The sequence below is a fragment of the Fusarium venenatum genome, assembly GCF_020744135.1.
Source record: "Fusarium venenatum strain MPI-CAGE-CH-0201 chromosome Unknown EDB82scaffold_4, whole genome shotgun sequence".
In the NCBI taxonomy this organism is placed as follows: domain Eukaryota; kingdom Fungi; phylum Ascomycota; class Sordariomycetes; order Hypocreales; family Nectriaceae; genus Fusarium; species Fusarium venenatum.
Genome location: NW_027072132.1, coordinates 1,262,053 through 1,281,498, shown reverse-complemented (window position 1 = coordinate 1,281,498; position 19,446 = coordinate 1,262,053). Strand labels below are relative to the sequence as shown.

Genomic DNA, 19,446 nt, shown 5'->3' with positions numbered 1-19,446 from the left:
ATCACGATGGGGATGGGAATAAGAACAATTGCTCTGGCGAGGGTCAGTGGAGAACAAGGCCCATGCTCCAGTCTAGTCTACAGCATTGAGTGGGCAGCAGAAAAGATGGTCTCCTAAGTCTTAGGGTATAAAAATAAGTAGTCTAAGAACTATAGTCTAAGGGATATAAAGTGACCTACTAATTTCATCTCTTATGCTTCCAGCGGCCAATTTTTTTTGATAGCCTGAGACATGCCTTTATGTCAATATTCAAGAAAAGATTGTACAGGCAGTATACCGTGTTGTTCAACTCGTTCGTTCAAAGCATCGCACAAGCCAATGACTTATATTCCTGTGGTTACCATTTCGTATAGAACTTTTAATTGGTCATGACGCTGCCGTAAGAACGCCAAGACAGTTTCCTATTCGGCATTACTTCAAGAACATTTGCACTTCACATTTGGAATCTATAGTGTTTAATAATCATTTTGGGTATCGTATTCATAACTCATTCATCCTAATCAACAACCTTCAACATATCATACGCCTTGTGGCTAATGGCCTTTTGTACAATCTTGAGAGGCGACATCTTGACCTTCTTGACCTTTTGCGTGACATTGCCCTCGGCATCCTTTTCGACAACCACTTCCTCTTCCTCCTCCTCTTCCTCGAAACCTCCTCCGTCCAAAAACACCTTCAGAAGACCCTGGGAGTATCCACTGACGAGACATGTTCCATTCTCATCAGATTTGACAGGCTTGGGCGCAACTGGATCCCCAGAAGTCTGACCGTATCCTGCTCTACCTCCTGCAAGGTTCCAAAAGACCAGCTCAGGCATGTCGTAACCTGCAGCCTCAAACTTGCCCTTGATGCGCTCATACGAGGTATCCCAACCACCGTCAGCTTCATCATCCGGCGCCGAGGCATTGGACCAACTGGGACGAGACCATGATGAACCAGACGAGTCGCATGCTTCGTTGAACTGCATGTCACTAAAGACAAACACCCGCTTGACCATGTCCTCATTCTTCAAGTTGTTCTTGGTTGCCATTGGAAGAATCAAGTCCTCAAACACAGAAACGAAATTGGTTGTCATACCCCAGTTAGAACTATCCATGGTGCCGACCTTTTCTGCCAGAGTATTGGACAGATCCACTTTCTCGACTGATGGATGTGAGCTAAACGTGATAAAGGCACCGGCAAACGGAGGCTTGGCCACTTCGGCGACAAGAAGAGAAAGACCAATTGCGGAATCCATCGGTGTAGTTTTGTCGGAGAAGACGGGAGAGCCCATGCTACCAGAAACATCACAAACCGCGATACTTGAATCCATGGTACCAGAGTCCTTGATGCGTTGGACAAGTGTGTTCCATTGTCCATCGAGAACTTTGGATTCAATCTCAGCAATCTTCTGATCCAGGCGGCTTTGACCCTGGCTGCCCTGTCGCACTTTGTGAATCAAGGTCGACGGTAACAAGGTGGCTCCGGAGATGTTTGCCTTTCCTTCAGCAACTTTGTCAAGATACTGATCAAAGCGTTCGGAGTCTTTCTCGATGAACAGCTTGCTGTATTGGTTCATAGCGAGCGATGGAACTCGGTCATACTTGATGTCCCCGTACTTGTTCTCTGTGATAGCACGCTCCACAATCTCAAGATGCTTTCGGAGAGCAGACGTGTCCTTGCGGTACTCTTCACGAGCAAATCGCAGGTAGGTCTCGCGGCCATCGGTCGGCGTCAGCTTCTCGTTGTCGATTGACTCTCGTGGGTACATGATTTCGGCAATGGTGCTGACGATGAAAGTATGTCTGTCGTGGAAATGGTCATGAGACGGAGCCCACTTGCCACAGAAAGAAATGGAACGCTTGGCCTTTTTGTCGTCTCCTCGAAGGGCTCGAAGGTCCTTTTCTAGCTGTTCGGCGAATAGACGAGCAACACTCAAGTGCAGGGCCCGATATACTGGGTCGTTCTCAAAGATGTTCTTCGCATTCTCATATCGGGTTGCTCTCGCTTCCCGTTTGACATCCTTTGGATCAGAAGATTTCTCTTTCTTTTCTTCAATATCCGAGGTTGTGTTGATTCGTCCACTCAAAACCCCTCCGCGTCCACGGCTTGCACCTCGGGCTCCCCGTCGACCACTGCGCTTACCAACAGACTTTCCTCGGATGATGCCAGGGTTCTCGCTGTTCAGAATATCCTTGGGATCATCGAGAACAGTGAATTTTTTGTTTGCTGCAAGCGCGAGCATGTTGAGAAGATCTTTCCAGTACCCGTGCGAGACGCCGTTCTTGACGTCGAACTTGGCATTTTCGTCCTTGTTCCCGTCTTCAACGATGACCAGATCACCATCTTCCTTCTTTTCGGCCTTCTTCTCAATAACAGGACGGCTGAGCCATCGCAAGTTGGCGATAAGGGTCATTGGGTGGTTCTGTGCTAGCCAGCCAGCACAACGGTAGAGGGTAATCCGCGAGCTTTTTCCGAGATGAATAGAACGAGCGTTGAAGATGATTCTAAGAGTGGCGATGGGGTTTTCTCTCCAGGCGGCGAGCAAAAGTTCATTCAGGCGAGGGCCAGATACAACTTCCTCGAGTTCGTGGAACAGATCGACAAGAGCATTCTCAGTGTGTCGATACGCCAAGTCTCCGTTCTCTGTCAGCATCATACCTTTCGGGGCCTTTGATGGCTCCTCCTTTTGATAGTTGATTAATCCCTTCATGAAAGGATGCGACTCGGCAGGGGTGTCTTCTGCTGGCTTAGAGTCTGATGCTGCTTCCCCCGAAACGTCCATGGCATCTACACCTTGACGGATTTCAGCTGAAGTAGAGTTGGACACGAGAGTAAATGTCTCGGACTGGTCAGCATCAGTCATGGCCTGGTCTGGGCTGACTTCAACTGTAGTGTCATCATCATGGCGTTGGGCAATCCCGCGACGGAGACAGCCATCAAACTCGGCCTGAGGCTTCCTCACAGCATCGTCAAATGGAAAAAGAACCGGGTATGACGACTTGAGGAACCAAAGGACATCTGACTCTGTGGTGGAAGCCATGGTGTTGATGTGTCAGATGGAAACTTCTTGGATGAAGAAGGATGAAGACGTGGGATTTAGCGGTATTATATAGTCGGTCGAATAATGTTGAACTGTGTAAATAAGGTCGGTCAATGAGTCAAATTCTCTTTGGGTTTCAACAAGCTTACTTTACCTGTAACTTCTCACAATGGGGCTGAGTCTGGAACTTTGGATGCCTAGAGGCTGAACCCACGAAAGGCAAGATCCACCTTAAATGTGGACGTTGGTTGGTACAGTTGAGGAATCGCCGAATAAGATGGTTCGACGACTTGGGAAGTTGCAGTAGTTTCTGGGTAGTTGCAGCTGGCTGAGAAGGTGAAGCCATGGATATTCTCTTGATCGGTTCGTAGAAACTGTCGAACTTTGTTCTACTTGATCATTAATACCTGGCTTGGAGCAGTTGCATCTTGAATATGATGATCCAAAACGTCACAATTGATGATCTACGCTCCCTGTCCCTGTTGAATTGGTCGGTATCCTTGTCTAGTGTAAGGCTTACAGGGATGACCCAGAGCAATAGCGGGGCTGGAGCACCCCGGTTGACTCACCCCGAGTTGGTCCTTCAATGTGCAAACCAACAACTTGCCATGGACTTGTATCTCGTTGGTTGTATGTTTTGTTTCTTTACCACTCAGGAGTTGTCGTTTTGCGATTTAGTTCTCTGCCGTGGCAATTCGTATGCTTTTGCTTCTCCCAACACCCTTGCTATGCCGTTCGTTGATATTGTTCGCGATAGTTGTGCAGCACTCTAAAGATGCCGAGTATAGTAGAGGGACATACCCTGAGCTTTCGCCTTTGCGATTGTATCATTATAGAATTCGATTGGCATTGAGCAAGGCAGTTGCAACAGTTGAAGGATGGGTTACTAAGAATAGGTCAGTGGATCTTATGGAAAGAACGAACGATAGCGTGTCTTCTCACGTGAGACCGTTTCAACTTCATTCCTTCTCCAATGGAACTACTTCTGTCTTCCTCAATCTTCCAGTTCATTTATTTGTATTTGGGTGGAGGTTTCGCTCTGTAACGGTAGTTTTGCAGCCAAGCTATCTAGTGGCGTCTTCAATCGCTATTTCCATTGCTCGTCAGCTCTGGGTCCGGGTTCATTCTTTGTCATTGACTCACCAAGCCATCCAATATTTCTTTATCTTTCAAAATACCAACACGCTCGTTCCCTTTCAGTCCTTGTTCCTGATCGTTCTAAGGATGGCCCAACCATTGCGGGCTTCAAGGGGGGTTCTGGGGTAGTCCTTTCTCCTGAAGGAAGCGCTTCAGGGGCCACTCGTGTTATTGTCTTGCTATTCTTTCGCATCTGAATGCGGATATGGTCAACAGCAACTCCAAAAGAATGATTCTCCTTTTAATCACGTCCCGGCGGCTTTTCCGATACGTACGCAGTTCGACGGGCGGTTCTATAGCAGAGATGGTCTAGTGTCTTCTCTGCCGAACTTCAGGGGCTAGTTGTACCGCTGCCAAGGTTCGAAATTCTATCTGAATAGAAGCTTGAATGCAACTATCCTCTTCGCTTTTGGCCGTGCCCAGGGCTTGCCCAATGCGTATGGGTTTCGAAGGCGGTCGCTTCGTCGTGCTTTTTCTCCTGCAACAAGCGCTTCAGGGTTTACTCGCGTTGCTTTTCTGTTTGCGCCCAAGTGTAAAGATGGTCGGCAGGAACATAAGAAAGATACATCTTTGCAAGTGTAGTTTTGATTTCAAGATTGAACTTCGGAAATTTGTTCAATAGGTCTGTTAAACAATTCCTATTACCTGGTGGGGCGGTGACTGTAGGTGTTTTGTTCGAAAGAAGATGAAGGGGACGAGAAAGAAGATCAAATAGCTTGTTGAACGGTTTGTTCAGTCTGATAGTTGGTGAAAAACTGAGTGTGCGGAGTGATCAAACGCTGTTGTTTTTCTGTGATTTCTCGTTTGTGGTCCGTTGATCTGAATCTAATCTGGGTAGCCGGCCGACCGGGGAGATGGTATTCTAATCCTTGGGAATGAAGGACAATAGCATCATGGAGATCTTGGCGCTGGCAATCGAAATTAGAACCCAAGCCTACTGATGACCTCACCGCAATGGTAATTGAGCTTAGTACGAGAGGACCGCTCATTCAGATAATTAGTTTTTGCGGCTGTCCGACCGGGCAGTGCTACCATCTGCTGGATAATGGCTGAACGCCTCAAAGCCGCTCAAGAGGGTCCGAGTATTTGAGGTGGCCAGTCTGTCCTTGTGTTCCTAGTGGGAGCCAAACAACGTTTGCACAGAAACTTTGATCCTATCTTACCCCAGTGGCGCGATAGCCATCAGTTGGATACGACTTTACCTCGTTTCGACATAGTTTCCGATGGGCAACGATGTCGATAGTACCTGGCCGATAGTTTTCGTGTCTTCTGATGCGACAGTCAGATTAATGGTGAGTTGTGGATGGTTGGCGCACATCGCTGGGGTGGTTTGACATGGTGGTTTTGAACGCGCGGTAACGTAACCACGATAAACCAGAGATGCTGTCATGGTAGTATTGCGTCGGCTCGTCCTGGAGATAAGTGGTACAGATAACTCGGGAATGAATATGATGGTGATCGGGGTTATCTTTCGTCTTGGGTCTTTGAGTTACTAGGTAGTGATCGGTTGACAAATTCCCGATACTCGATGGTTGATAATGTCAATAAATAAAAAAGAGTCCAATAACCCTTCGTTTCCGTCAAAAATAACTGGTCCTAAATCGCCTCCCACAAAATTTACCTCTCCGGAACGGCTGCCTAGTTGTGGCTGGCAACATAGTCGGTGGTCTCGTGGTCTGGTACCTTATCTTTGAGATGGCTCTCATCTGCCATTGTACGCGGGTGGATGGAAGATTCAAGTGTTGGTGTGGGCTCAAATAACTTGTCACTGGAGTAGATAAAAGCAGGTTTACTGCAAACTGGGCTGAACAATTGGTTATTGGGCTAAATATTTCTGAACATTTGTACTGACACTAGAACAATACTACTGTTGTTATTGATGAGATCTCGAATAGTCCATGGCTCGTGCTTCCATTAACATCTCCTCCTCCTAATTGTCTCCCACTGTAACCTGGAGATCTCAACGTAGGTACCTATCATTTCACAACAGAATACCATCCCCCTTTTTCGATGCCAGTAACAAACAGTAATGCCCAGAAGATTAAATACTATGATTCAATGCATAATCGAGCAACGCTAGCAACAACAATCAACTGACGAGTCACCGCAAAGGTAATCATCTCTGCGATGGGCCAGAGTTCCAAGACGAAGACGACGATGAAGAGTTAAACATTTCCTCTGGGCGATAAGACGAAACTTGAAGAAGCGGTTATTGGTCTTCAGGCGACCAGAAGGCGCGTGTTGCTCTGGTGCAAGCTATATACATCAAGTGTCGCATTCTTCTTTTGTATGACCTCCTTGCGCTTCTGAACCATGATACTCAGTTTGCGTTGCCCGTCTGTGGACTGCCCATAAGGCAACCATAACGAAATCATCCTAAATTATCTTTTCCTCGTTTTGCCAAATAGTTAATCAAGAACTGTGAGCAAGTTCACAATATCCAAAAGTGAAACAGATTCATATGTTCTGGATCTGCTGTCATATAATATACCAAGTGCAGTCACGCCCTCCGTAGTTAATATTTATTTTAAAGTATCTCGTTACTGTAGGCTTAATAGAGGTTTAATGAATGTTCTGCTCCTGAAATCACTCCGTCTGAGTGCAGTCTTGGTACCAGTAGATTTATACCAAGGCCCAAAGCCCTAGCCAGAGTGCACTAAATATCAACTCGGCCGACGATAAGAAACACAAAACAAACAACCACAACAACAACAAGTAAGTCTTCCTCGATCGTCTGTTTCCCCATCCCTCGCTCTCTGCCCCATTCCCTTTCCCTTCCATATTCATGATCCCTTTCCTCACAAGAACACGCCGGTTACCCGCATCCACCAGACTCATCAACACACCATCTACAGCAGAACGGGGAAGATCCCTTCGCAAACTGGTACCGTCTTGCACACATCGCGCCTTTCTCTCCCTTCTTTTCATGGAGCGTGGTACTCTATCTATCCCCTCCTCCCCCCTCCCCCTTTGAATATAATCATCTCAATTTGCTAACATCTTGGACCTCCAGCGAAAACATGTCAGATGTCAGGGACGTCAGGGAAAGAGAAGCGCAGATCGATATGCTTCTGCGGCAGAGGTCAGAGCTCCTCGTAAGTTAAGCAATTCTACATCAAGTAGCCAGGATTCAAATCTCCTTCTAACGCACATCTTAGCGGGAGGTCCAGCTAGGGGGGCCAGGGGCGGGTCAGGCGGTGGCCCGGTTGCTTGACCTCGACGGGGTCATCGATGAATCAGAGACGAGGCTCTTTTGCCTCAGATTCATCCTGGCCCGCGGCCCCTACTCCCCGGTATGTGCTTTTCATCCTATCTCTCTCCACATTACTAATTATAAAAGGCCTCGACTTCCCGGGAGGAGCTTTCCTCCTACACCATCAAGAAGAAGAAGCCCGAGACCACCCTGGGAGTCAGCCTCCCACAGGATTTTGTTGCCATGGCCCGAGGAGACAACCACCACATCGGCCTCCCTGGCTTCGACCCCAACTATTGCGCCATCATATCCCGGCGTGTTCTCCTAACTGGCCTACCTGGGTCGACCACGGTCGCCCAGGTGGCCAGGGGAGTCGCAGGCCTTGGTGGCGTGATCAACATCTTCGTCAGCCGTGATCTCCGCGCAGATACGGTGCCTGGGCAGTTAATGGCTGTCGTAGAGTTCGCCTCTGACCAGAGCGCGACTCGTTATGTCCATTTTGTTTCTACGATCGGCATCTGGTTCCAAGATCTTTGGAAGCTAAACCACCAAATAATCGCGACGAAAATCTTAACACCCTCGAACGAAATCACGTCCACGCACCCAGCAAGCTACCAAGTCCAAAACAATGGTTCATCTGGACGATGTCTTCAATTCGAGGATTTCCCTGTAACCTCTATCTGGGCCCTTTTCAAGAGCTTCGGCGTTCGCCATATCGTCGACGCCTGGACCACGACGAACGACCATGAGGACTCGACTGATAACCACCTAACGGTGGAGTTTTCTAGTATCTTTGAATCAACCCGCTGTTGCAGCCACCTTATTCGTGGTTACTTCTCGCCATACAAACCAACCTCAGGAATGATCACACTGGACTGGACAACATCGGATCGAGACGTGACAGAGTTAGAGATGGAGGAAAACTGCCACATTAAGCACGTGGATCCCAACCATATTGAGCAGCAATGGAATCAAGAGCCATTCAATCTTAACCCGTCTACACAGGTCGGAAAACATGTTCCTTCGGCATTCTCCATTAAGCAGGCACCCCTTGGTTCTAGCCGCGCTGCCTCTGGTGTAACAATCGTAGGAGATTGCGGTGCCCTGAGACATGTCACTCTACAACAGATCACCGCACGAATCAGTACGGAAGACGCGCGGTACATACTGGTTCATGATTCAATCTTTGCGTGTGACAAGGCTATCACGACTGCCCCTCGCGACCTCTACTATTCCGTGGTCAACGCCGAGCTCAGTCGCCTCAAGGAGATCTATCTTTTTGACCCAGCATGGGCAACCTTCTGGGACGAATACTCGAAAACGCAGGGTATTGATTTGCGCGGTTACTATGCTTATGCCCACGTTGCTGCCACCCGTCGTGCATACAACGATCTACATGGCCTTCCCCAATGGCACTCAGGGGAGATGTTGGAGCAGGCTGCCATACCAGACTACATCCTGTCCTACTCTCAGCCCAATCTCATTCGAAGGGTTATCAGTACCAGCAATTAAGATGAAGACTTCGCCTCCACCATCACGAAGACCTTGGAAGAATCTCTACAGACTCGATACCGTCTTCACCTCTCTACATCTCTCTGCGCTATTATCAGCACCGCAACCAAGACATTGGAAGAGTCTTTAGACTCGATACCCTCTTGCATATACGACACGTTCCCCATTATCTATTATACCCATATGACTAGCGACGGCAAAGACCCTGGAAGAGTCACGATTCGATACCGTCTTCACGTCTCTATATTTCATCCAGATCAAGCGCAATTTTCATCCAGACACTCGACTTTATCTTTGGCTCAGCGCCTACACTAATTAAGACGGACAACATGTTTCCGTAGACCATTGGTCCTATTCCCCTTTTCCTATTGTTCTGCTTTTATTTCGACTATTACTACCGGTCCATTCATTGCTTCTTAAACACATGCAAGGCCAGGTATCACGACACCAGATTTACATCTCGGAAGAGAAATTACACCATCAGTCACGCATCTTCAGAATTCGCAAATGCATCACATGGGGGTAGCAATTCATTTAGATAGTAACAAGCTTCTTTGTTAATCCTGGGTATCTCTAATGCTATGTGCGCTGTGAATGTGAATGTGTTTTAACTAATGACTTGACGCCTCGCTGATGTAAAAAGTCATCCCCCGACAAAAGGCCTTGACCTGTCCAAACTCCGAAAACCAAGCACTTTTTTCTTCCTATGTAATCATATATGATCTAACCCGTTTCCAACCCGCTTCTAGACCCGACTCTTCTTGGTAAGCGGTTCCTCGACGATGAAAAGCTCGTCTTGATCTTCATCTTGCTCTTGAATAGGTGCTTTGTCATAGTGTGGCATGGAAAGCTCGTCTTCTTCAAGTCCTTCAAAGGCCTCGGCGACGCTCCTGAACTGCTTCGCTGGAATACCCCATGATAACGTGGTCTGCTTCATAGACTTCCTAGACTTATATGTGGGCGCCACAGGGGATTGTGTAGCAGCAGCAGGCTTTTTTGGTTTCTCGCCCCCAGTGCGTTTCTGTGCTTCAGGGCGCTTCCTCTTACGGTTCTTGAGATACCTTCGGACAAGTTGATCTGGAAGATTACTTTCAGGCTCCCAAGTTGGATTCTGATCCGGAGGCCAATCTCCCTCCCAGCGGACTTTGAAGTAGCGCACAATATCTCCTCCTTCGGCTTCGTACATTTCCATGCCCTCGATGCGCTTGACTTCCCAGTCTGGCTCTTCTGGCTCTTCTGGCTCTTCTGGATGCTCTGTACTCTGCACAGGATCTTGCTGAGGTGGCTGTGCGACCTTTGACGGCCTCGACTCCGACTTTGAATGCTTCTCAGATTTTGGATTTTTGGACTTCTTCTTCTGCATTGAGGCAGCTTCCCCAATGAGTCTTGCCGTCACAGCGCTTGGTTCAGGATCAGGTGTCTCAACGCCTGAATTCGAGTACGTAACTGTCTCTTGTGGCGACCAAACTGATTCCGAAGTTGACTCTGTAGCTTGCAAGCCGTTCAATGCGCCATTCATCGCTGTCTTCTTCTTGGGCTTATCTGCTCTCCTTTTCCCCTTGGATGCCGACTTGATAGCTGTTACTTTCGGCGTACTTTGTCGTGATGAGGTCGCTGAAGAGGAAGACTCGATTTCTATGACAGGGGGGTGGTTTTGTTTCGATCCATGGTACTGAGATCCCGAATCACGCAACTGATCAGTTTGCGCACCAGCGCGTGTGCTTCCAAAGCCATCTGAATCTCCTCCACCATATAATCCTTGGTCATCAGTCCCAGCTGACTCGCCGGTTGTCTCCCATTGCAATTGCGCTGGAGTCGCATCTTCATCTGATAGCCCCTCAAAGTCTTTTAATCTGTTCTTTGTCGGCGTAGCTATCGTCATAGCCCCTCTTTGTACAGCATTGTCGTCATCATCCGGTACCGCAACAACAGCAGTTTCTATCTTGCTGTGTTTAGGTGGTCTTCCACGTCTTCTGGGTTTCGGCGCATCGCCAGTTTGGGTCTGTTCCTTCTCGATCTCCTTGTCCATTTGTTCCTCGGTGTTTGCGAATTCCCACTCCTCCAGCTCTCGCGGGGAGACGTATTCCAAGATGTCCATGGCAGGAACTAGCAGTTGCGCCGCAGGGAGATCATGCCACGCCACGATATATGTCATTCGTCTCGGTAGAGGGTTTCCATCTGCAGCTAACCCAGGCGAAGGCAGTATAATTCTCTCGAGTATATAAGCTGTTGAGTCTTGTGGTGGGAGCAAGCTTATGCGCTGCAGTTCTGGTCCCTTCCCGGGTATATAGTCTTTTGGTCTCGCTGGGACACGTACAGCTACTCGCGATTCTCTCGATTCGTGTGGTTTTCGCTTTTTGGAGCTCGTAGGCTCAAGTTGTTGTTGAATCGACTCCATCGCGTCTTCGCTTGAACGAGTCCTGTGACCCGCGACGCCAGTTGCCGTAAACCGTGTAGGAAGTGATCGCCAATGCGAAATAGGGCGTCTTGACCATTTAACTTTATGGAAAAAAAGATTCGTATGAAAAGGCAATCTGTCGATCGTTTCTGATGTCCAGGACAACTCCCAGTCCGACGCGGCGTATTTTTAGAGGTTGGTAGTCTGAGAACTACAACTCTAAAAGGGTATTAAACAATGACTAAGCCAACAAGGGTCTCAACAAAGGTCTTGGATAATAAAGAGCGTCTCAAAGAAAGCAGAAAAAATAACAAAGAAATAAAAATACAAAGAAGAAATATTCTTTTATTTTTAAAGGTTTAAAAAAGAGTTAATAGTATATCTAATTAAAGGGTTACAGTGATAACTATTTATATAGCTATATAGCTTTTATAATATTTATAATATTTATAATATTTAATCTAAAATTGCTATATAGCCCGACCTTTTTAGGGGGTAGGCGGGGCTATACCTATTTTGACTAACCTTTTAGAGCGGCAGCGCTTAGCGGCGTCTAATCAAGCGCCAAACTTTTCCATCGGCCATGAGATCACGAACACAGCTCTACCCGAGCTTCAGCATCCCCACGTCACACCAAAAATTGCCGACGGCACAACGACATTCTTCAATCTCCACTTCATCGTCAATTAATTAAATTTCGTCTTTTCTTCTCAATTGACTCTAACAAACCTCTTCAACATGGCTTCTCCGCTCAAGACTTTGGTCTTGCGCATGCCTGCGACAGGTCTCGTGCGATCATCTCCGAAAGCTTCCTTCTCAACCATCTCTGCCGCTCGTCCCGCATCATGCCTCTCGCGCTCGCCCTTCCAACAGCAATACTTCACGCCCGCAATTTCGATCAATAAGTCTTTTTCCCGCGCCGTTTCTGATAAGGCTCAACCTGCTCAGCCCGTCCAGAGCACACCACCAACAGCCCAGCAGCCTGCGCCTGGCCTCCCTGCTCTGGACTGGAACAGCTTCTTCAAGCTGCGAGTCAAGCGCCGACGATACCAAATTCTATTCTCCGTTACCAATGGAATTTTTGCCGGCAGCGCAGGAGCCGTTTTTCTTTCAACGGGCAGTGCGGAACCAATTATTTCTCAGATCCCTCTCGATCCGTTCATGACGCTGGGACTTATGACGCTCGCGTTTTCTGGACTCGGATGGTTGAGCGGACCTAGTATGGGAAACCAAGTGTTTTACATCCTGAACCGTCAATGGAAGAAGCAAATCACCCAGAAGGAGGCTATCTTCTTTGAGCGCATCAAGAAGAACCGAGTTGACCCCACCAACTCGAGCGCCAGCAACCCTGGTAAGTTTTTTTTGCCCCGGCTAATTTTCTTTCAACTAACGTCCGCCATCTAGTCCCTGATTTCTACGGCGAAAAGATCTCAAGTGTAGCTGGATACCGCCAATGGCTAAAAGATCAAAAGGCATTTAACAAAAAGAAGACTGCCAACTTTGTGTAATCAAAACGAAATCGCATTTCAAACTTACAAGTCTTGTTGACTGACAAAACGATGGGTGTAATGGCTCTGCTGGTGGGTACAAATGGCCCCAGGTGTTGCCCGGTTTAACGCGGGCGTTGTATGTGTATCATTAAAATCTCTTATCCAATACTATCCCCTTTTCTTTATTGTGCTATTATTTTGCTATTTTCGTCCGAAAGTGCTTATATAAAAGGTACAGTAGGATCGACAGTGTCTTTCCATGACTTGATTCCGCCAGAAATATCACCAATGAACCGTTTCCCATTGTTTCCGACACCCAGAGACTTGAGTTTCTGCGCAGCAATCTGTGAGTCGTTTCCAACTCTGCATACCAGATATATGGGTGTAGATGGTGATAGATCGCTTGGCCAACCTTCGGGTGTGGCCTCACCACGAGCGCTCATGAAGCGACTGATGGGGACGTTGATTGAACCCGAGATATTGCAGAGGTCGAAATGTTCCTTTTCTCGAACATCAATCAACAAGCTCTTATACCCTGATTTTGATATCGTCTCATACTCCTTTGCCGTTACTCGCTCTTCGGGGGTAAGCAATTGAACTGGTTGTCTGACACCGCAAAACTGGACATAATCCATTGATGTCTTGAGCTCTTCCAGCGTCAATCCATTTTCATCACCACAAGCCAAGCAGGTCTTTCTCTTCCCTCTCATCCTGACAGATCGGAACGGTGTGTCTGCGGTGCCTGTGAAAAGCAACAGCATGGGTGTCTTGGCTTCTCCATGAATCTCAAGATCACCTCTCGAAATCAACTTGATCGCCTCAAGAGCTTGTAAAACACCCATAGTACCAACAATTGGCCCAATGATACCGCCTTCACCACATCCTACCACACTGTCTGGAGGTGGCGGGGTAGGAAAGACACAACGATAGCAGGGACCTTTGCCAGGGGGGTTGTTAAGAATGATTAGTTGGCCAGATGTTTGGAATGCAGACGCCGAGACGAGAGGCTTTGATAGAAGAACGCAAATATCCGAGATGAGATAGCGAGACGTGGGATGATCCGTGCAGTCTAGTACCAAATCATATTCGGACACAATATCCTGGGCGTTTTGAGGTGTAAGATGAGTGTTGTACGCATGATAAGTTATCGTCGGGTTAAGCCTTGATCGGTTAGTCAATTATTCTCCTACTGGAAGGGCATCCTACTCTTGAAGATAGGTGATTGCGCTCTGCACCTTGCTCATGCCCACACGTCCGGTTGAATGCGCAATTTGACGATGCAAATTGGAAACCTCAACTTCATCACCGTCAACGAGGCCAATCGTTCCAACGCCCGAGCCAGCTAAGTACGCCGCAGCAGGACATCCCAAACCTCCAGCGCCAACAAGCAGTACCTTGGCCTTTCGCAAGCGCAGTTGACCTACAGAACCGTTAGCACTATAAGATAATATGAGTAATATGAAGATCTACCTTGGAGCCCGAAATTGGGGACAATCATTTGTCTGCTGTAGCGCTCATATTCGTGGTTGTTAAGAGGCCATTTCCATGACTCTTGTGTTTCAGTCTCGCGAGCTTCGGATTCTGCGGCTGCGAGTTGGGAGCGTAGATCTACAAGCTCAGCTTCTCGCTTTGCGATTTCGCTTCGGAGTTTATCAACAGTCTCCATGGTCAGTATGATGGTGCCATGAAGGTGGATGTCAGTTCAAAGTTATGAAATGTCTCGGAAAGTCATGATTGACCCCACTATGATGGTGGTCACTTCTATCATCATGGGACAATCAAGTAAATGATACGGAAAATAAGAAGTTTTAATTATGCTACTGAAAGTTTACCATACATACAATCAACTAATATTATTTTGCTATTTATCCAGTACTTCAATATGCATGCATGACCTTTACGCAGTAAAAATGCCCCTCCATTAGAGTACCAGAAAAGCTAGCCGCTAGAAGCAGAAAGACGAAATTAGTAGGCCAGTATATGCCACTTAAACCATACTAGCTAAGCCATTATTTTTGTAGCCTAATGTTTAATGGTCAACCTTTCTGTTACCCATCCTCCGTCTCGGTGTACCCCACCATCACCTCGGTGAAGCACCACTCACCGAAAATGTTTCTATCAATTCTTCATCAACCTTGTCAATCCCCAATTCGTTACTTACATCACACATCCTCCAACCACAATCCAAAATGGTACAAACCTCCTCCATATCATTACAAACACCAGCTAACACCCCTAGGCTCCTCTACCACCAGGTCTCAAAAAGCCCTCTGCTCGAACCCTCCGCCACCAGCGCGTAACAGGCCAAATCCACCCCCAAGCACCTCAAAAAGTCTTCCGCGACGATGCCGCCGTAACAGATTCCTTCCTCTCCAGCAAACGTGACAAGCGCCTCATCAAACACTCCTCCTTCGTATCCCGCATCCAGTCCGCGCGCATCTCAAAGTCTACCAAGCGTCGCCGTCCCTCCAAGAAGCTCGCCACCACTCTTGACAGTCTAGCTGATGCGCTGCCAGAGCTAGAGGAGGCTGATGCAGAGCAACAGGGCAAGATTCGTCACAATAGTTTGAAGAGCAAGAAGGGTGCGCTGAAGAAGAAGGAAAAGGTCGTCAAGGGTGAGATGGAGAGGTTTGGAGTTAGTATGGCGAGGTTAACGGCTCAGGATGAGGCAAAGCCTGTGCCACAAGACGAAAATATGGACGAGGAGAAAAAGACTGCTCCTGCGGCTACTGCGAATCGATGGGCGGCGTTGAGAGGATACATCTCTTCGACAATGGAGCAGAACCCTGCCTTTGCTGGAAAGAACTGAATCAGCCGACGAAAACAGAGATTAAGATACCAAAAGCATTGTGATTCGAAAGTTAGTCGACAGGCGCAGATACATCACTGCATAGAATCTACTGGGCGTTCAGGAGTTGGACCTCTAGGTTTGGATTTCAAATAATTTACATTCATTTAATTGCGAGACGTGTTGAATCAGAATATCATGATTGTTTCTGAAAAGCTCGTGGGTAGCACAATGGACCAGGCTTTAGGCTGTAAAGATAAATAGCCTAAGAAGTACAGTCTACGCAGCATAAATTGGTCTACTAATTTCGTCTCTTGCGCTTCAGATGTGTTAACAGAATATCATATTCTTCATAGGCTATGCTCAGCACTTGATACTGTATCTTTTCCCGTACCTAACCAACGCCTCAGTCGCTAACTCGCAAACCCCTTGCATTACTTGATATCTGGGGATAAAGATGATGAAAGCCAATAATAAAACGTCATGAACGCGCGCACTACTCCTCTGTCGCTTACATGAGAACGCATCTCCTCGCTGCTCCTCGCTACTCTTCGCTGCCACCAACGCCATGTAGCAAAAGCAAATTCTCACATAAGCTGAAAGCTCGAGTGGGAAATCAGAACAAAAAAAAGAAGTAATCGACCGTGAACGCATAGCATCCTTCGTAAATCTCATTACAGTAGTAGAACAGCATCATGTTTGGATAACATTGCGAATTCGAGGTGCTGTTACAGGGTTTGAAGGTCGCTTGCTTCGAATTTTGATAGGCGTGGGAGGACTCGAATTCCGGGGCTCTTTGGTGATTCGACCGCCAACTGTAGATGGAGCCGATCGAGGTTGCCAATTTTTGTGGCGACCAAAGTCTCTCATTCCAGTCCAAGGAGGCAATACCCGCTTGACTGGGGTCGTCTTGACTGGAGTAGGCGTGACTGTAGTCTTGTCTGGAGTAGCAGTCGTGCCACGAGTTTCAGCCTGCTTTTCACCTAAAAGCTCTCTCACGAGGTCCTCAAATTCTTCGCAAGAGCCGTAGCAGTCCGTTCTCTATTCGATCCGCGGTGGTGTCTTGTTCGAAAAGGGACTAGCGCTTCGTCTATCGATGTTAGATATGTCTTGCAGGTCGGCATTGCAGGTGGCAAACACTCACGATCGCCTTCGCTCTCCTTCCTTACGGAGATTTTCGATTATTCGCATCATTTCCTTACGCCCGCCGTAGCTATCAACCATCTTCCCACCCATGCTCATCGATACCTTCTCGCGGGCATTGGCGCACAGAAGGCGCTTGACAAGGAGATGTCGCATCAAAAGGCACACAAAGACACCGCAATCGCTACCATTTTCCTGCTGGGGGCAATCGTCCAAGTTGATAAATCGGAGGGGTCGGCCGAGTATGTTGGCAAGCTTGCGTGAAGCGACATTGGCCTCAGAGTAGTTGGCGCCGCCAAGCGAGTCGTAATGAAAGGCTACACCATCAAGAGTCGAGACGAGAAGCAGCGACCAATGGCTACCGCCCTCAGCGACGCTCACATTACGATTATCGTTGATGGGTAGGAAGATATGCGTAACCTTGGAGAAATCGGGAAGAGCGGATTGGATTGATCGAGTGTCCGGTTCCTTCATGAGAAGAAATGTCATGCTGGGGCGGAGCAGAACGATGCGAGCTTGGGGGTACTTGGGAAGAGTTTCGCGCTCCAAATACTCTTCCCAGAAAGCGATATTGTTGTCGGTTAACCAGTCATGCTTGAGAGCCTTAATATCTTCGGCTGTCAACAAAACGTCGTAGTAACTGAGATATGGCTTCTCAGGGGCGAGCTATTGATTGGGCGTTAGCGTCAACGCCACTAGGAAATCGCATTCCATGCATAACCGATCAACGCGCATCTTGACGATGATACATTAATGGCAGGCATGTGCGCATAATGCGGGGGTAGCACATACCGAATCGCCAAAGTGGCGCGCCATCCTCTGACGAAACGGCATCCTGTTTTTGGTATTTGTAGAGGATGTTGATGAAGTTGATGAGGTAGAAGAACGAGGTGTTATTTCTGTGGATAAAGTTGAATCTGCAGGCGTCGCCTCGTAGTCGGAGTTTGCGGTTGAGTCCGTGGTATCAGCCGAGCTTGAGCTGCCTGGTCGTGATCGGCGACTCCGAAAAGTGAGTAAACCGTGCAAGCGGCTAAGGCAAGGATGTTAGATGATTGAATTTAGTGAAAGATGTTGGTACAGCGAAAATTCCAATTATATGATTTGTGAAAGAATAAAGTGTAGAGGAAAAGTAGTTGCGCGCGGGAAGTAAAGTAAAGTGATTTGCGATGATTGCAAAAAGTCACTGAGAGAGCGGTGGCAGTAGTAGTGTAAGTGATTAACGGGGAAGAGGCAATGTGTAAGGGGAAAGGGCGGGGTTATAGGGACAGTGCAGAACAGTAGAAGGGAAATTTCATACACAATAGACTCTTATTAATAGAGTCGAGTTGGGTTCGAAGGTGGTGAACCGCAGTTTATGATCTCAAAGTAAACGGTTGGGGGGAGAGTAAAAAAAAGTGAAGAGTGAGGAAGGAAAAAAAACTGGAGCGAGGGCAGTGCATGCTTTGCTTCTGTCTGTTCTGCGTCTGCGTCTCGTTTGCCCGCGCGTCCACTTGGATTCGCGGGAGGCTCAGCCCGTGCATAGAAGCGAAGCCAAGCCCGAATGCGGGGCAGAACGGCACTGAGCACTAGCGCAATGCCCTGGAGGCCCCCGACTTGTAAGCGACAGCAGACTTTATGGCCTCCTAAGTCTGAGGCTACAGATATAAATGACCCAAGGTCATGGCACAAAGTGACCGGCTAATTTCGTCGATGACCTAGACTTTGGTGATGAAAGGCATGCAAAAGAGTCATATGACGACAATACTTTGTGTCCATCACTCAACAGACGAAACAACAATCATTCTCAAACAAACAGAAACAGATGAAACCAAAACAATAAAACGAAACAGTTCGTTCAAAACACTTACCCGTGCCCATGCCCTTGCGTTGAAATATGTCCCTCTTCGTCCGAGCCCATCATGCCACTCAAGGTTTCAAACTTGTAACAAAAAGAAAGTAAAAAAAGAAGCGTTGTCCAGGGTCTGTCTATGTGTAGGCGTTTGTAGAAAGTGAAACGGCCAAGCGGTCAGAGAGATTATTCGATGAATGCGAAATTATGAATCCGAATATTAATCAATATATTTTTTATCGTAAAAAGGCTTCAGCAAGGTCTTGCTTGACTCTTATATGATGCGTTCGGACTTGGGAATGACACCGTCCACGCCACAGAGTTAGCTACGTCACCCACACCATCGGCGTCATCGTCAACTCCGCCCGCATGCCATTCTCTCTATTCCTGTACGACATCACCAGCCACGGTTGGAGGAATAATCGGTGGACTATCATCGCTATAATTGTCTCTACAACATACTGACATGTAACTGATAAGCATATACTCAGATACTGATTCTCAAGTATCTCGTGGTTATCACATCGATACTCTGGCTCGCTCCAGCCAGTGTCCGCAAGTCTCCCACCATCAACTTCACTACAAGATGCTTCCCTTATCCAGTCTAGCCTCAACGAAAACGGCAAAATCCCCATTCATCCGCCATCCCCACAAGCTTGCTATCACCGATCTCAAACCTTGAATTGTTCCATCTCTATCTGGCCAATATCTGAATCATTAAGATCGCTTCACGTCTTACCTAAAATTACAGTTGGACACATTGGTCATCGTGGAATCATTACTTCTTAATAAAACTATCGTCAATTGGTTTTGTTACATGGAACTTAACCGATCTGCCAGATCAACAGATGTAAATCTTGACCCATCCCAATCTGTTCACATCCCTGTCTGAACCCTGATTTTCGTTCTCCATTATACTGTACCCACAGCTAGCT

General features: G+C 47.5%; 8 protein-coding genes across 8 annotated transcripts; 4 read left to right on the top strand and 4 right to left on the bottom strand.

The window, feature by feature from the left end:
- Positions 1 to 457: 457 nt before the first annotated feature.
- On the bottom strand, positions 458 to 3,445 carry EDB82DRAFT_467201 (uncharacterized protein). Its single transcript, XM_025737219.2, has 2 exons — positions 3,172 to 3,445; positions 458 to 3,114 (listed from the first exon to the last, which is right to left on the bottom strand). Exon 2 carries the CDS (start codon positions 3,020 to 3,022, stop codon positions 497 to 499), a length of 2,526 nt encoding a protein of 841 aa, XP_025592102.2. The 5' UTR covers positions 3,023 to 3,114; positions 3,172 to 3,445; the 3' UTR covers positions 458 to 496.
- EDB82DRAFT_292083 (uncharacterized protein) lies at positions 3,401 to 4,417 on the top strand. The gene has a single exon (XM_065607418.1). The coding sequence runs from the start codon at positions 3,722 to 3,724 to the stop codon at positions 4,286 to 4,288; it is 567 nt and encodes a 188-aa protein (XP_065463221.1). The 5' UTR covers positions 3,401 to 3,721; the 3' UTR covers positions 4,289 to 4,417.
- Positions 4,418 to 7,179: 2,762 nt separating this feature from the next.
- Positions 7,180 to 8,864, top strand: EDB82DRAFT_479603 (uncharacterized protein; the record flags this gene model as incomplete). The annotated part of the gene is made up of 3 exons (XM_025737218.1): positions 7,180 to 7,254; positions 7,318 to 7,452; positions 7,500 to 8,864. 3 exons carry the CDS (start codon positions 7,180 to 7,182, stop codon positions 8,862 to 8,864), a joined length of 1,575 nt encoding a protein of 524 aa, XP_025592101.1.
- A 540-nt stretch (positions 8,865 to 9,404) lies between these two features.
- Positions 9,405 to 11,548, bottom strand: EDB82DRAFT_511948 (uncharacterized protein). The gene has a single exon (XM_025737217.2). The coding sequence runs from the start codon at positions 11,260 to 11,262 to the stop codon at positions 9,610 to 9,612; it is 1,653 nt and encodes a 550-aa protein (XP_025592100.1). The 5' UTR covers positions 11,263 to 11,548; the 3' UTR covers positions 9,405 to 9,609.
- A 339-nt stretch (positions 11,549 to 11,887) lies between these two features.
- EDB82DRAFT_511946 (Presequence translocated-associated motor subunit PAM17, mitochondrial) lies at positions 11,888 to 12,930 on the top strand. Its single transcript, XM_025737216.2, has 2 exons — positions 11,888 to 12,613; positions 12,667 to 12,930. The coding sequence occupies exons 1-2, from the start codon at positions 12,001 to 12,003 to the stop codon at positions 12,768 to 12,770; spliced, it is 717 nt and encodes a 238-aa protein (XP_025592099.1). The 5' UTR covers positions 11,888 to 12,000; the 3' UTR covers positions 12,771 to 12,930.
- Positions 12,931 to 14,569, bottom strand: EDB82DRAFT_511944 (uncharacterized protein). Its single transcript, XM_025737215.2, has 3 exons — positions 14,223 to 14,569; positions 13,959 to 14,172; positions 12,931 to 13,913 (listed from the first exon to the last, which is right to left on the bottom strand). The coding sequence occupies exons 1-3, from the start codon at positions 14,416 to 14,418 to the stop codon at positions 12,974 to 12,976; spliced, it is 1,350 nt and encodes a 449-aa protein (XP_025592098.1). The 5' UTR covers positions 14,419 to 14,569; the 3' UTR covers positions 12,931 to 12,973.
- A 13-nt stretch (positions 14,570 to 14,582) lies between these two features.
- Positions 14,583 to 15,840, top strand: EDB82DRAFT_511942 (ribosome biogenesis protein SLX9-domain-containing protein). The gene is made up of 2 exons (XM_025737214.2): positions 14,583 to 14,944; positions 14,992 to 15,840. The coding sequence occupies exons 1-2, from the start codon at positions 14,942 to 14,944 to the stop codon at positions 15,559 to 15,561; spliced, it is 573 nt and encodes a 190-aa protein (XP_025592097.1). The 5' UTR covers positions 14,583 to 14,941; the 3' UTR covers positions 15,562 to 15,840.
- Positions 15,841 to 16,233: 393 nt separating this feature from the next.
- On the bottom strand, positions 16,234 to 18,770 carry EDB82DRAFT_578941 (uncharacterized protein; the record flags this gene model as incomplete). Its single annotated transcript, XM_065609990.1, has 4 exons — positions 18,531 to 18,770; positions 17,476 to 17,713; positions 16,710 to 17,349; positions 16,234 to 16,553 (listed from the first exon to the last, which is right to left on the bottom strand). Exons 1-4 carry the CDS (start codon positions 18,581 to 18,583, stop codon positions 16,234 to 16,236), a joined length of 1,251 nt encoding a protein of 416 aa, XP_065463220.1. The 5' UTR covers positions 18,584 to 18,770.
- Positions 18,771 to 19,446: the final 676 nt, after the last annotated feature.